Source organism: Plecotus auritus (genome assembly GCF_963455305.1).
Source record: "Plecotus auritus genome assembly, chromosome: 7".
Taxonomy (NCBI): domain Eukaryota; kingdom Metazoa; phylum Chordata; class Mammalia; order Chiroptera; family Vespertilionidae; genus Plecotus; species Plecotus auritus.
Window position 1 is genome coordinate 91,520,279 of NC_137774.1, and position 17,490 is coordinate 91,537,768.

The window sequence follows — 17,490 nt, forward strand, 5'->3', positions numbered from 1 at the left end:
GAGGTCCCAAGAGGACTTAGTTTTGTTCACTGCTCTATCCTGGAATAGGCTCTGGCACATTGTGGTTGCTCAATTTATTATATTAAAAAAAATGAGTGTAATCCTTAACTACTTAGAAAGCCACAAGCAATTCTGCATTCTGATTAGTGACTTCAAACTCCTTTCTTACTACCATACTCAGGAAATAGAGTCCTTATTTCATTTTCCTTAAGTTATTGAAAACCAAAAAATGAAGTCGGTTTTACTCTCTTTACTGATAAATCTACCATACTCTAGTTTACACTTTTGTCAAGCATTCCCTTCAGCACAATTACACATTTAAACTGGTGGTTACCCAGATAACTAAACAACACAAGATTAGGAGGGTAAGCCTTTGAACGTTTTTTCACAAAAACAGAATTTAACACATCTGTATCAAAAGTATGAGGCTAACATGACTAATAGTTGTTGGTTTATCCCAATACTTAGAGAAAGGTAAATTATAACATTTATCTAACCTATGCCTAAACCTGAAATGAACAGCATTAAAGCCTCACTGTCAGCATTATTAAGCTCTTCCATGAAAGCCAAAGAAGGGGACCTACTAAGGCTCACAAACTGGAGCAGGCCTCTGTATCTTTTTGGGGAGTAATCTGCATTTCAACAAATCACAGGAATCTATGTGGGAGGCCTGTTCGGTACTCTGTTGAGCCTGTTACCTTCTTTTATTTTCCTGGCCATCAGTGAATATTTGTTCTTCTTCCTCCACTGTTCTTTTCTTCCTCTCTTTGAGGGCACTCAGTACAGTCTCCTTTGCACATGGGTCTGGAGCATTACTTGATGGTGAGGACAGTGTTGAGCTAATTAACTGCTCTGTTCTGCAATGAAAGACAAGATTCTAGCCTTAAGATATTTTAATTACCATGTCATATAGCACAGTCTTCACTGAAAATCAGAAGCTAGCTAACAAGCAACAGTGTAATTTATACATTCACAGAAAATGCCCTTAGCAATTAAAGCTACAATGTAAGGCAAAAAAACAAGAAAATAAGTGATAGTTCGCCCTGACCGGTTTGGCCCAGTGGATAGAGCGTCGGCCTGCGGACTGAAGGGTCCCAGGTTCGATTCCGGTCAACGGCGTGTACCTTGGTTGCGGGCACATCCCCAGTGGGAGGTGTGCAGGAGGCAGCTGATCGATGTTTCTCTCTCATCGATGTTTCTAACTCTCTCTCCCTCTCCCTTCCTCTCTGTAAAAAAAATCAATAAAATATATTAAAAAAAAAGAAAAGAAAAAGAAAATAAGTGATAGTTCAATGACTCAAATTTGAGATTTCTCATTTAAAAACACAGGTACACTTTTTTTTTTTTTTGCGCTTTATAGTTATCTTGTCAGAGAAACAACCATGGAAGAATAAAGTGGACACAAAAAGGAGTCTATTTTTCCAACAATAATACTTACATTGGAGAACGAGTCAATTTGCTATCAGGAGGAGCAATCCTCACTGTCACTGGACTGCACACCATCTTGGAATTATGAGGAGATAGCACAGTCTTCTTGTGATAACCATTCCAGGACACTGTGGGAAGTATCCCCAGAAAGGAATATTGGGCCTGTTGAATTGGATATTGTCTTCGAGGTGTTATTAAAAACCGATTTGATAAAGTTCCACAATCCCTGTGGAGAATAGGAGACATATTATGGAACCAAAATGCTTAAAAGAATGTCAAAAAATTAACTGACTAAAGAACTATGTGGGTTCAGATATATTCCATAAAGCTTAGACCTCTAAGAAAGCTTAAAACACAGAATTTTTATGATAACTTCCCACACCATTCCATCTAGAGGCAGAAAGTGGCAGCTGCTTAAAAGCCATCCCTACTATAGACTTCAACAATTTGAGAGGGAAATTGAAAACCTTGCCCACACAAGGATACTACAATGGAAGAAAAGTGTGTATTAGGACACGCAGGGAGAAACTTTTCAAAAATCCTTCAATCTTTTCAATAAATCATCAGTAATGTACCAGAGTTAAATATTTTCAACACCTAAATGTTCATCTTCTCAACTAAATTTACTTATCAAGAACCTTATGTCTGGCTGGTATGGCCCAGTGGTTGAGAGTCAACCCACGAACCAAGAGGTCACGGGTTTGATTCCTGGTCAGGGCACATGACCAGGTTGCAGGCTCCTTCCCTGGTGGGGCATGCAGGAGGCAGCCCATTGATCATTGATATTTTTATTTCTCTACTAGAGGCCCGGTGCATGAAATCTGTGCATGGGTAGGGTCCCTAGGCCTGGCTGGCGATCAGGGCCAATTGGGGCCTTCTGGATGCTGGCTGGGGCCTTCCTTCATTCCGCGCCTCCCCCTGGTGGTCAGCGCATGTCATAGCGAGCAATCGAACGACCAAGGGGTCACTTTGCATATTAGCCTTTTATATATATAGATTTTATATAAATATAGAAGATACATCCCTCTCCCTTCCTCTCTCTCTAAAAAATCAAAAACATTTTTTAAAAAAGAACCTCACATTTTCATCAATTTTTTTGTATTCTCCGCTATTGAGATTAAATGAAAGTGTCTCGTTAATTTGATCATCTTTATCAAATTTTATCAATGGAAGAAGTGTTTCCTGGGAATACCTCTTTGAGCTCAGCTAAACTGATAAAATTTCTCTATGGGTCCAAAATACATATACCTTATTTATAATACATATATGTATGCAACATATATGTAATATGTAACATGTATTATATATATAGCACATATACACACACACACACACACACACATATTATTACTATATGACTACACTCGAAAGATAAAGACATTTCCCCCCGAAGTAGGGATATCTTAATGTTAACAAGTATTCTGCTAAATCTATACTGTACTAAAATTCTGACAGTTTTAAGAATTGGAAGGAAGGGATCAGCTGTGGCATCACATCTCATTCGATATGGTTAAACGGGGGCGGGGGGAGGGGGAGTGATGGGGGACGGGGAACGGTTGACATGCACCAAGATATTTAAAAGAGGTCAAACGAAACAGAATCTACCTTGGACTTGAAAGAAAACAGGATTTAAAGTCAAGTCCTCAATTCAAAGCCAGTCGATAGAGAGGAGGGTCTGGGAAAGATCAGCGTATCTTACCTGTGGGAAGGCCTCCTGGAGGGTCCAAAAAGAGGAGTGGGGTGAGAGGAGTGAATGTGATGAACGCGATGAACCGAGTGACCTGGCGGCGAGGTGCGGGTGGGAGGGCGACGGATCTGCCTCTCCCGCAGGTTCCTGGCCTCCGGAACGGGGGCAGGCTGCGGGGGGCCGGGCTTGCCCTGGTAACTGCCCATAAGGAGCAGTTCAGCGGGGTCGGGTCCTTCGAGCAGGGTCCGCGGCTCTAGGAGGTTTCCGTTTACTGCCGACTTGGCCGGAGGCGAGGTGAACAGTATTCGCTGACGCCGCGCGTTCCGAACGAGCGAGGAGAAGGCGCGCGAACCTCGGGGCTCGCGGCTCAGTCCCCACCAGGCCGCGGTAGCCCCCACGGCCAGCCAGGCCAGCGCAGCCGCTGCCGGCACCAGGTACAGGACGAGGCCGAGCAGCGACAGACCGAGGAGCGCCGCCCCACCGCAACCCCAACCCCGGGCCCGACAGTCCCTGACACTCGCTATGGGCCGCCGCCGCTCGCCTCCTCCAGGCGCCGCAGCCGCCGGAGACATCGCGGCTCCGCGCCGCGGAGAAGACTTAAATATCCCAGCGTGCACTGCGCCGCGCATTACGTCACTGGGGCGCCGGTTGCATCACTGCATGCGCGACTTGGACGCGAGACCGGGAGGGGGCTACTGCTGGGCAACGCGGTAACCCGACCCAATTCGAAAAATGCGGCTTCCCGGGAAACTGAGTTCTGATTCTCCAGGCCTCCTGGCAAGTCCACCCGCACAGCACCCATCCAGAGGTGAGCCTGTGAAGAATCGGGTTAAAAATAAAAGCTCCAAACAGCGACTATTCATGTAATTCTTAATCCGTGGTATCTTCGTGGGGGCTAAACTCTCCAGAAGAGATTATCAGGCACTTTTCACAATTGCTACCAGAGAGTGTGAGCTTTTTCCAGTTACCCTATTTTCTGCCAAAGTATAAACAGCTTAAGAGGGCTTACTTCAACAGCAACAGTGAAAAGACCAACCCAAACCAACCACCATTGTTAAATGTGGATCTAGTCTAGTTTTAATAAAATCCTTATCAAGTAGTCTAATAAACTGCAGATCCAACCTGGAGCTACGAGATAATTTTAGGTTCTGCAGTACAAGTTGGCAAAGTGAAACAGTTATCTACCAAATTTCACATCAAGGTCCAGAATCAATTTTGAAGATTTGTGACCAATTTACCCATGTTAAATTTGGTCATCTGAGAAAATAGATTCGTGGTTATCTGGGGCTGGGGAGTGTGTTTGGTGGGGAAATGGAGAGTAATTGCTAAAGGGTAGAGTTTTCTTTTGGGGGGAAACAAAGTTTTAGAATTAAGATTATACTGATTGCTTCACAACTCTGAATTGTATCTTAATAACACTGTTAAACAAATTTGGTGGTCTGCCAATTCAGACTTTAGCTCAGCTTATTCATTGGTATACATTAAAAACATTAATGGAGAAAAGACAGGTTCTCTGATCTCTAGAAGCCCTCAGGTGAGTAGAGAAGAAAGATGTGTAAGTAAAAAGTTAAGATGCAATGTGGTGTGATAATAGAGGCACAGAAAGAGAAGGAATGATAAAGGGTAAGATGGGCTGGGAGGTGCTACTTGAGCTGAGAAAACTGGTTAAAGTAGGTTTAAGGCAGATGAAAGAACATTACACAGAAGCACAGAGATGGCAAGTACTTTGATGCAAGGTTCTCCAAGTAGATCAGTATGGATGGAGATTAGGATGTTTGGGGGAATAGGGAGGTTGGAAGGATAGACAGGGCTCAGTAACGATGCATCTGGAGCAACTTGGAAAGATGAGAAAAGCAAGCAATTCTCCTCCTCCCAAACTCACTGGCAGGGCAATTTTGCTGCTTCTTTGAAAAGAAAAGGGGATGGGCTGTGTTGCTTAAGAAAAAAATAATCAGTGTCAATGGAATAGTGGGACAAAGCCAAGCTGCAGAAGGCTAAACAGTGAATGGAAAGTGAGAAAATGGAGGCAGTAACTACAGATTTCCCATTCAAGATACTTGGATAATAGGGGAAGAAGAGAGATAATATCTAACTCAGCAAGAGTCCTTTAAATTATAATATATTACTGGAATTGGGAGGAGCCAGATACAAAAGCCATCAGTGTAAAGTTGCCACAGACTAAGTAAGATTACTTGGGAATTAATGTAGATAGTTCCAAGGCCTGAACTCTGGGGCACCCCTGTGTTTAGAGGTCAAAGAAATGGGCACAAAAACATAAATAATTTCATAAAACATACATAAATTTTAACACTTCTGTATGGGAAGACAACATAGGCAGCTAAAAGACAAGCCAAGATTTGGGGTGGAGGATCTAATTCACATAACCAAAAAAGGATTAGTAACTAGAATTTTTAAGGAATTTCTAAGAATCAATAACAAAAAGATATCCCAACTTTGAAAAAAAAATGCTATTTATTGACTAGGAAGCCCAAATTGCCAATAATAAATAAATACATACATATGTACATGTATATGTGTATATGTGTACATATATGTTTAACCTCACTAGTAATCTAGGAAATGTTTATTGATGTAACAAAATACCATTTCGCATTCACTTGCACAAGTAGAAAAATTAGTTCAACAGATAAAATTTTGGCATGGGTGTGGAAAAAATGGAACTCATGCTATTTGTGGGTTTGTAGAACAGTATAATTTGACAGTACCTAGTAAGGTTGAAGAAATATGCATCTTATAACCCTGCAATTCCATTTCCAGGTACAAAGATAGTCATTAAAGCATCATTTATATTAGTGACAATTTGAACACACTAATATCTAATGTCTACCAACACAAGGATGATTAGTGGTATAATCTATATATATAAAAGCCTAAGCAACCATCTGACTGTCTGACTAGTAGCTATGAAGTGCTATGACCACCAGGGGGCAGACGCTCAACACAGGAGCTGCTGAGCTGCAGTGATAAACCTGGAAGCAGAGAGGAGGGAGCCCAATTCTGGAATGCATCACCTGAGAGCCACCCTCGCAATCCGAGACCCCTTGGAGGATGTTAGAGAGCTGGTTTTTGGCCCGATCCCTGCAGGCCAGGCCAAGGGACCCCACCGGTACACGAATCCATGCACTGGGCCTCTAGTTCATATTATAAAATACTATAAAAGCAGATGAAAACTAATAACTTTTCCAGCCATGATTAAGAGACACCAAACTAGTCCTCCTACCATAAACAACTGTAAAAATGGACAAAATATTTGAGGCAGCTACTTTCAGGCAGAGGTCAACAGGAAGCACAAGACTGCTCACTGAGAGGAAACTCATGAGGTGAGCCCCAATATCACTTAGATCCTCTACTTGGGGCAATTTCCTAACTGTAGTGCAGAGGGCAAAAGTCTGAGCAGAGTGATTTCCGTTGGGCTGAGGAGGCAGAGATCAGACTTTGGTATAGCTGAAATGTCTGGAAACCATTGGGCAGAGCAAGGGAAAGGAAGGCACCATGCAGACAGGGAGTTCCAGAAGTCTATGTGTGAGTCCCCTTCAGATCTGTGGCTGAAGGCTGTTGAGACAGTTAATTTTATGTCTCAACTTGACTGAGCTATGGGGTGCCCAGATATTTAGTTAAACATTATTTGCAGGTGTGTCTGTGAGAGTGTTTCTATATGAGACTAACACTGGAATTGGTAGACTCAGAAGATGGCCCTTTCCACAATAGGTGGCCTCGACCAATCTGTTGAAGGCCTGAATAGAACAAAAAGACTGAGCAAGAATTCTTTGTGCTTGAATGTCTTTGAGCTGGGGGCATTGGTCTTCTATACTTTAAGACTTGGACTTGGACTGAAACTCACACTACCTGGCTCTTCTGCTTTTTATGCCTTTGGCCTTGGACTGGAATGACTTTATCAGCTATCCTGGGTTTCCACTGGCTGACTACAGATCTTGGGACTTCGGAGCCTCTATAATTGAGTGAGTCAATTCCTAATAATAATAAATACAGGTGTGTGTGTGTGTGTGTGTGTCCATCTTACTGGCTGTTTCTCTGGAGAATCCTGAATAATACAGTGAGGCTGTAAATAGAGTGAGATCACTTGAGGCTTACCAGAAAGCAGGTACTATAAGGGGATGAGATTAGAACAGAGATCCTAGAGTTTGAATAGTCATGGGATAAGAGCATTGCCAGGGAAATTCTTGTTCTGCCAAAGCGGAGAGATCTTGTAAATGCATCTTTAACATCCTTGGCATCCAGCTGAAACAGCAGAAAGGTTACATCTTAGATTAAAGACCAGAGTGCAGAGTGGGAGCTACTCTAGGTTGATCCTAATAAAGCCTAAAATCAAACCATGACAAGCTCCACAGGAAAAGATTTTGGAGGTTGGGTCTTACCAAGTTAGTGGGGCTTGGGAAACCATTTAGGCTCTCCACTGATCTGTAAAAACAAAACCAAGCCTAAACAAGTGTAAGATCATTAGCCAGTAATAACATTGCCTACTAAAATAAGGATTCATGTATGGTACTTCATGGAGAGGTAACAGACTCCAGTGTATTGTTCACAATGCACAATATTCAATAAAAAGTCATTTAGACAGACAAAAATACAAACAAACAAGAAAATATGACTCATAGTCTAGAAAAAAATCAATATATAGAAATGAATCCAAATGTTACACTTAGCCAACCAAGACTGTAGATATGTCCAAAGAATTATAGGAAAACATGGTATTAATGAGTGAATATGTAAGCAGTCCTTACAGAGAAATGAAAATTATATCAGAAACAAACATACTAAAAAATAAAATAATTGAAAAATTCACTGGATAGGCTTAATCGCAAATTGGAGATAGAAATATAAAGTCAGGAAACTTAAAGACAGATAAGTAGAAACTAAAATTTAAAAATCTGCATATAAGTGAACTTGCACAGTTCAAACCCAAGTTGTTCAGGGTCAATTGTATCTTTGATCTGCAGTTGGGAATCCGCATATGCAGAGAGCAAATTAAAGTAATACACGTATTTTTGCCCTGGCCAATGTGGCTCAGTTGGTTGAGCATCCTATGAGGTTGCCTGTTTGATTCCTGGTCAGAGCACATGCTCGGGTTGTGGGATCCATCCCCAGTAGGGGGCCTGTAGGAGGCAGCTGATCAATGTTTCCCTCTCCCTTCCTCTTTAAAATCAATAAAAGTATATTTATAAAAACATTATTCATTTATTTTCAACTAGGAAATTTCTCAACATGATAAAAGGTATTTTTGAAAATTCCACAGCTAAGCCTACATGGTGAAAGACTGAAAGCTGTACCTATAAGATCAAGAACAAGACAAGGATGCATGCTTTAACTACTGCAATTCAACCCTACACTAGAAATTCTAGTCAGAGATGTTAGTTAAATAAGAAAAAGAAATAAAAGGCAGCCAAATTCCAAAGGAATTATCTGTTTCTGTAGATGACATGATCCTATGTATAAAAGAAATCCCAAAGAGTTCTTAAGAAAGCCATCACAGATAATAAACATAATCAACAAAATTGTAGGGTATGAGATCAATTCAGAAAAATCAGTCATGTTTGTAAACACCAGCAATAAAATAATCTAAAAAGGAAATTCAGAAAGCAGTTCCATTTATAATAAAATGTAAAATAAGAATAAAATACCCAGGGATAAATTTAACCAAAGAGGTGAAAGATTTGTACACTGAAAACTACAAAATGTTGCTGAAATTGAAGAAGACATAAACAAATGAAAAGACATACCATATTTATTGGAAGACTTAATATTGCTAAGCTGGCAATACTACCCACGCAATCTAAAGATTCAGTGGATTGTCTGTTAAAGTTTCTACAGCCTTTTTTGCAGAAATGGGAAAGTCAGTCCTCAAATTCATATGGAATTGTGAGGGGCAATTCGGGCCCCAAATAGCCAGAACAATATTGAAAAAGAACCAAGTTGGAGGACTCATGCTTCCCAATTTCAAGTTATACAAAGCTACAGTAAACAAAACTGTGGTTTTGGGGATACAGGCAGATACATAGATCAGTGAAAACAAACTGAGAGTCCCAATATAATTATGCCCAATTAATTTTTGACAAAGGTGCCAGGTCCCTTCAATAGAGAAAAAAAGAGTCTCTTCAACAAATGGTGCTGGGACAACTGTATTTCCACATGAAAAAGAATGAAGTGAAACTCTGCTTCATACCACATGTAAAAATTGACTCAAAGTGGATCAGTAACCTAAATATAAGGGCTAAGATCAGGGGTCCTCAAACTATGGCCCACGTGCCACATGCGGCCCGCCAAGGACATTTATCCGGCCCGCCGGGTGCCGCTGCCTGTCCTGCTTAGCAGCCAACTTGTCCCGGGCCCGCAGTGCGCATAGGAATTTGTTCATAGTTTTTTTTTTAAACTATAGTCCGGCCCTCCAACAGTCTGAGGGACAGTGAACTGGCCCCCTGTTTAAAAAGTTTGAGGTCCCCTGGTATACACAAAGAAATATTCAGCCATAAAAAAAGAAAATCCTGACTTTTTGACAACATGGATGGACCTTCAGGGAATTATACAAAGTGAAATAAGTCAAACAGAGAAAGACAAATACTGTATGTTCTCACTTATATGTGAAATCTAAAAAAGCCAAACTCATAGAAATAGAGAGTAGAGTGGTAGTTGTCAGGGGCTGAGGGAAACGGAGATATGTTGGTCAAAGGGTACAAACTTCCAGTTTTAAGATGAATCACTTCTGGGGATTGAATGTACATAATGTGACTATAACAGTACTGTATTATATACTTGAAAGTTAAGAGAATCGATCTTATATGTTATCAGCACACAGAGACACACAAATGGTAATTATGTGAGGAAATGGAAGTGTTACCTAACCTTACTGTGGTGATAATTCCATATTATAGGCAGTCCTCGGGTCATATCAGACTCGATGTACGTCGTTTCTGGTTATGTCGCCATCTCCCATTTATTTATAAAAAAAAAAAAGTTCCGTCATTTTGACGTATGTACATATGTGCTTTTTCATTATTTATTTACCACAAGTAAAGGTCAGGAATTGTTATATTTCTTTTAAATTTTTTTTTACTGTTTCACTTCATTACTGCTGTGGATGTGCTCCATGTGAGTAACATAGGTGCTTATGTAGGTGGGTTCTGACTTATGGCAAAAATCGAGTTACGTCACGCCATAGGAACGGATCTCTGATATAACCCGAGGACCTACTGTACGTATGTTTACATATATATATTTATATATGTATCAAGACATGTTATAAACCTTAAATTTATGTTATCTATATATATAAAAGGCTAATATGCAAAGTGTCCCCTTGGGAGTTCGACCAGGAGACCAGGAGTTTGATCACTTGCTATGACGTGCGCTGACCACTAGGGGGGCAGCACGGAACGAAGGAAAGTCCCGATCGGCCCTGATCGCCAGCCAGGCCTAGGGACCCTAACTGTGCACGAATTTTGTGCACTAGGCCTCTAGTATATCAGCAATATCTCAATAAAGCCAGGGGGAAATGACAATGTAGTGTATGACTAATATCATGTGTAAAACTAAAATACATAACAGAAGGACACAACAACAGAAGGGTTGGACAAAAGTAGGTTTACAGTTGTTTGTATGGAAAATAATACAGTAATATATATATATATATAATCTACATATATAAAGAGCCAGGGTCCGTAACATCCAAAACTACCAAACAGACGAACGAACACCAGAAGTCAGTTTTGCAGTCAGTGCTGGGTCACCACGGCAACCCAGCACTGACTGCTGTGCTGCAGGCGCCATGGTGACCCAGCTCTGACTGCTGAGGGGGCTGCAGATTAGGCCCTGAGAGAGAAGCAGGGTCTGATCTGCAGCCTCCGTGGCAGCTGTTGATCAGCCCTTGCCTCTCTTTCTCTCCGGGCAACACCAGCAGCCCTGGGGGCTGCTGATCAGCCCCACCTCTCTGATCAGGCCTGGAGATAGGCCCAGAGACACTGACTGGCATGGAAACTGACCAATCAGCCCCAGCTGGTTTGCCTTAGTGGATGGGGCGTCGGCCTGCAGACTGAAGGGTCTCGGGTTTGACTCCAGTCAAGGGCACATGCACAGGTTGTGGGCTTAGTCCCCAGTAGGGGGCGTGTGGGAGGCAGCCAAATGGTGATTCTCATCGTTGTTTTTCTCCCTCTCCCTTCCTCTCTGAAATCAATAAAAAAATATATTTTTTAAAAAAGGAACTGACCAATCAGAACCAAATCTGGGTGAACTGTGAGGAGCCAATGGCTGCCTAGGAGGCGGAGCTTTTGACACTGACTGGCATAGAAACTGACCAATCAGAACCAAATCTGGGTGAACTGTGAGGAGCCAATGGCTGCCTAGGAGGCGGAGCTTTTGACACTGACTGGCATAGAAACTGACCAATCAGAAACAAATCTGGGTGAACTGTGAGGAACCAATGGCTGCCTAGGAGGTGGAGCTTTTGACACTGACTGGCATAGAAACTGACCAGAACCAAATCTGGGTGAACTGTGAGGAGCCAATGGCTACCTAGGAGGTGGAGCTTTTGATGCTGACTGGCATAGAAACTGACCAATCAGAAACAAATCTGGGTGAACTGTGAGGAACCAATGGCTGCCTAGGAGGTGGAGCTTTTGACACTGACTGGCATAGAAACTGACCAGAACCAAATCTGGGTGAACTGTGAGGAGCCAATGGCTACCTAGGAGGTGGAGCTTTTGATGCTGACTGGCATAGAAACTGACCAATCAGAACCTAATCTGGGTGAACTGTGAAGGCAGAACCTAAGGTGGGGGCTGCGGAAGGGTTTTAAGGGCAACAGCTGTTTGGTGTAAGGTGTAAGAAAGCAGTTCAAGCCGGGCGCGGTGGCGCACACCTGTAGCCCCAGCTACTCAGGAGGCTGAGGCTGGAGGATCACTTGAGCCCAGGAGTTCTTGTAGTGTGCTATGCCGATTGGGTGTCTGCAGTAAGTTCGGCATCAATATGGTGACCTCCTGGGAGCGGGGGGCCACCAGGTTGCCTAAGGAGGGGTGAACCGGCCCAGGTCATAAACAGAGCAGGTCAAAGCTCCCGTGCTGATCAGTAGTGGGATCACACCTGTGAATAGCCACTGCACTCAAGCCTGGGCAACATAGCAAGACCCTGTCTCAAAAAAAAAAAAAATAGAAAGTGGTTCAATTTTTTAATGACCAGTTTGGCAGTATAGTGCATATGGCTGGCTATCAGTCCAGGTATAGGGATTATGTATTTTTGTCTGCCAAGAGCATCTCCTCCTGAAAAAGCTCCCCCCCCCCCAATTTAAGCAATCCTGTCCTATATAATTTATCTATACTAATAAAAGGGTAATATGCTAATTAGACTGGGTTGATCGGCCATCTTCTGGACGTCCGACTTCCTTCTGGACAAAGCTATGGTTGGGGGGAGGCTGAGGCAGAGGCAGTTAGGGGTGATCAGGCCGGCAGGGGAGGGCCGTTGGGGCCAGATCAGGCCAGCAGGGGAGGGCATTTGGGGGCAACCAGGCTGGTAGGGGAGGGCAGTTGGGGGTAAGGTCAGGCTGGCAGGGGAGGGCCGTTGGGGGCAAGATCAGGCCAGCAGGGGAGGGCAGTTGGGGGCAAGATCAGGCTGGCAGGGGAGGGCAGTTGGGGGTGAGATCAGGCTGGCAGGGGAGGGCAGTTAGAGGCGATGAGGCAGGCATGTAGAGGCAGTTAGGGGCGATCAGGCAGGTGAGTGGTTAGGAGCCAGTGGTCCCAGATTGCGAGAGGGATGTCCAACTGCTGGTAGTCGGACATCCCCCAAGGGGTTCCTGATTGGAGAGGGTGTAGGCTGGTCTGAGGGAACCTCCCATGCACCTGTTTTGTGCACCAGGCCACTAGTTAATAAATAATATAAGAATAAACTGTGTTTTGTGTACTCACAACTGAAAGCCTATTTTTGCCCCACCGGTATTATAAAATTCTTATACCACACATAATGTGCCTACTATTACTTGAAGGTAGACTCTGATGAGTTAAAGATGTATACTATAAACTTTAAAGTAATCACTAAAATAACAAAACAAAGACATAGTTAAGTCAATAAAGGAGACAATGGAATAACAAAAAGTACTGGATTAATCTAAAAGAATGCAGAATAAGAGGAACAAAGAATAAACACAAAATAAATAGTAAGATGATAAAAGTAAACCTAAGACGTTAATAACATTAAAAGTTAATGATCTTGGCTGGAGGGGGTTAATGGGGGGAAAAAGGGGACATTTGTTGTAATACTTTGAACAATAAAGAATTATTTTTTTAAAAGTTAATGATCTAAACACCCAATATACAACCTTTGTAAGGTAGAAAACATTTAACAAAATTGAATACCCATTCATGATTAAATAAAAAGTTTCCCAGCCCTAGCTGGTTTAGCTTAGTGGATAGAGCATCAGCCTGTGGACTAAAGGGTCCTGGGTTCGATTCCAGTCAAGGGCACATGCCTGGGTTGCAGGCTCAGTCCCCAGTGGGGGGAGTGCAGGAGGCAGCCAATCAATTATTCCCTCTCATCATTGATGTTTCTATCTCTCTCTTCCTCTCCCTTCCTCTCTGAAATCAATAAAAAAATATATATTTTAAAAAATATCTCCCAGCAAGCTGGGACAAGAAAGGAACTTCCTTAACCTAATACAGGACAAGTTAGAAAGCTGAGGAAAAACTGTTCGGGACAAGGTAAGGATGTCTACTCTCATCAGTTCTATTCAACATTACCTGGGCAGTAAAGGCACGAAAAAGAATGAGTTGACATAAAAATTGTTAAAAAAAGTAGTAGAAATGTTCTTTATTTGCAGATGACATGATTTTGTTCACAGAAAATCCCAAGCAATCTACAAAAACAAACCTTGCTAGAACTAATGAATGAATGTTAGCAAGATTACAGGAAAAACAGAGTCAACATACAAAATCAATATGCTAGCAACAATGGCGATTTTATATCTAAAAATACAATACCAATTATAATAGCATAAGTACATGAAATACTTAGAGATAATTTTAATAAGATATGTGCAAGACTTCTACATTAAAATATTACACTAAATCTGCAAAACATTTTTGACAGAAATTAAAGATCTAAATAAGAGGACCAGAGTGAACATTCAATATTGTTAAGGTAGCCATTATCCTCATATTGATCGATTCAGTAGAGTCCTAATGAAAAACCCCATTTGTTTGTGTGTTTTTTAGAAACTAACAAGCTGATTTAAAATTTACATGGCTATGCAGAGAACCCAGAATAGTCAAATCAATTTTGACAAAAGTAATAACAATAGCCCTGGTGGGTGGCTCAGTTGATTAGAGCATTGTCCCCCACATCAAAAGGTTATGGATTTGATTCCTGGTCCGGACACATACCTAGGTTTCAGGTTGGATCCCATTGGGGCACATGTGGAGGGTAACTAATTGATGTTTCCCTCTCACATCAATGTCTCTCTCCCCTCTCCCCTCACCTTCCTCTCTCTAAAAATCAATAAAAGCATACCCTTGGTGAGGATTAAAAAAATAACAATAACAAAGTTGGAGAACTTACACTACCAGACTTCAAGGCATCAGTAAAAATCATAGTAATCAAGACAGTATGTTGTTGACATAAACACAGACATGTAGCTCAATCAAACAGAATAGAGAATTCAGAAAAAGATTAATACATATGTGGTCAACTGATGTTCTATATTGGCAGCATTGTAATGCAATGGGGAAGATGCTGCAACACTGGATGTATTGGTTATCTATTACTGCATAACAAATTACCACACAGCTTAGTGTCCTAAATCAACACAAATTTCTTATGTTAGAGTCAGGAATTTGGGAGTGGCTTAGATAGGTGCTTCTGGCTCAGGATTTTCATGAGGTGGCAGTCAAGACATCAGTGAGGGCTCCAGTCACTAATAAAGGCTCAAGTAACACTGTAGGATCTGCTTCTAAGATAGTTCACTTACATGGTTATTTGGAAGAAGCCTCAGTTCCTTGCCAGCTATTGGCAGAAGGCCTCAGTTCCTCCTCATGTTGATCTAGATAAGTCTGCTTAAGTGTGTCCTCACCACATGGCAGTTGGCTTCCCACGGAGGGAATAATCCAAGGAAGAGAAAGCAAGGGGGAACCACAGTGCCTTTTATGCCTTAATCTTGGGTCATACACAATCATTTCTTCATATTTTATTCATTAAAATCAAGTCATTAAATACAGCCCACACCTAAAAGGAGAGGAATTTTTTGAAGAGAGGAGTGTCAAAGAATTTATGGAAATACCAGAAATGCCCACACTAGGTATCCATATGGAACAAAATGAATCTCAACCCCTACCTCACACGATAAAAATTATCTCAAAATGGGTCAGAGCACTAAAAGGTAAAACTATAAAACTTGAAGGAAACAGGAGATAATCTTTGTAATCTTGGGGAAGGCAGATGTCTTAGTACACAAAAGCACTGTTTAAAAAATTCAATGTTGTAGCCAAAGCCGGTTTGGCTCAGTGGATAGAGCGTCGGCTTGCGGACTCAAGGGTCCCGGGTTCGATTCCGGTCAGGGGCATGTGCCTTGGTTGCGGGCACGCCCCCAGTGGGGGGCGTGCAGGAGGCAGCTGATCGATGTTTCTCTCTCATCAATGTTTCTAACTCTCTATCCCTCCTCTCCCTTCCGCTCTGTAAAAAATCAATAAAATATATTTTAAAAAAAAAATTCAATGTTGTATATATATATAGCAGTATGTATAAATGTCAAAAACAATGTTGAGTAGAAAAAGGAAGTGGTGTAATAATATATGCAAAGTTAAAGAATAATATACCTAAAATGGGTATTACATTAATTATAAATATATATTAAGTATAATGTGTGCAGGGGAAAACACCAATTTCAACATTGTGTTGTCTGGAGAGAAAGAGAAAGAGGGGAATGGCATCCAGGTGGGGTACATAAAGAGATTTTAATTGTATCTGTAATGTACTGTTATTTTTAAAGGTCTGAAACATGGCAAAATATAAACGTTTGGTAAATCTGGGTGATAAATACATGAAGGGTACATTTTATTCTCTGTACATTCTGAGGTTTGAAATACTTCATGATTAAAAAACATTTTTAAAGGAATGGGGTCAGCAAAGTATGACCTGCAAGCAGGTTGCCTGTTTCTGTATATAGCGTTTCACTGGAACACACACACATTAGATTATGTATTGTCCCTGACTGCTTTCCTACCACAAAAGCAGTCACTAGTTTTGATAGAGGCCATATGGCCTCTAAGCTGAAAATATTTTCTATCTATCCCTGATTTATATAATCTATGGTATTTGGCTTAATGTCTTAAACATAGAGAGCTTTCAAGAAATGTGCTAAGTGCTCATAAACAGTGCGTGTTGGTTATTTTGTTTAATAAATATTAATTGAGTACCTACTAAATGCCAGGTAATGTAGGTACTGATTATATATAGTCAAGAAGACAGAGCTGGGCCCTAGCCAGTTTGGCTCAGTGGATAGAGTGTAGACTGAGGACTGAAGGGTGTCAGGTTCAGTTTTGGTCAAGGACACACATGCTTGATCCTCAGCCCTGGTTGGGAGGCAACCAATCTATGTTTCTCTCTCACATTGATGCTTCTCTATCTCTTTCTATCTTCCCCTCTCTTCCACTCTGTCTAAAAACCAATGGAAAAATATCCTTGGGTGAGGATTAAGAAAAAATATCTAAGATAGATAGATAGATGATAGATAGATAGATAGATAGATAGATAGATAGATAGATAGATATAGATAGAAGAGGACAGACAGAGCTGGGCCCAGCACTTTAATATTCTTTGTCCCTGGGATCCAGGTTGCCTCAGGGTATAATATAATAGGACTTTTTGTGCTGCTTCCCACTAGAGGGCAGCCTGAAGCTTGCCCATAATGCTATAGTAATATTATCAGGAAAGAACTGTCATGAAGGACAAAATACCAAACCACCTAAGGTTTGTATTTATTCTTTCAAGATTGTTAACAAAATTATAAAATGGGTCAAGTTTGTCTTTGGAACCCCTAGCTTCCTATTTCTTCACCTTTTCTACCCTTTTCCCTGCAAAGGTGGAGTGATATATTTACTTACACCTGTAAGTAAAACATTTGGGAGAAACAGGCAGGTGAATCTCTAATCAATAGATCAGTCAGGGTGAGGAGGGAGAGGTGGTTCCTGGGGATGGAGGGCACAACCTGGGAAGCAGAACTGTAGGCCAGGAGCAAACTGGGAAGCAAAAACACACAGATACTAAATTGGGTGTCTACCATAATTGGGTGTCTACCATATTAAAAGAAGAAAAGAAATAGATACCTCCTCTTCATTAATTCACTATTTATTGTGCATCCACTA

The 17,490-nt window shown here is 41.5% G+C and overlaps 1 protein-coding gene across 1 annotated transcript in view; it reads right to left on the reverse strand.

Moving 5' to 3' along the window:
* Positions 1-3,722, reverse strand: part of LOC308254677 (nuclear envelope pore membrane protein POM 121C-like) — a 32,617-nt gene extending 28,895 nt beyond the window's left edge. The window contains exons 1-3 of the mRNA XM_080681013.1: positions 3,128-3,722; positions 1,439-1,654; positions 699-857 (exon numbers count right to left, since the gene is read on the reverse strand). Coding sequence (XP_080537139.1) covers positions 699-857; positions 1,439-1,654; positions 3,128-3,687 — 935 coding nt within the window. The 5' untranslated portion in view covers positions 3,688-3,722. The remainder of the gene's footprint in view (positions 1-698; positions 858-1,438; positions 1,655-3,127) is intronic.
* Between the last annotated feature and the right edge of the window lie 13,768 nt (positions 3,723-17,490).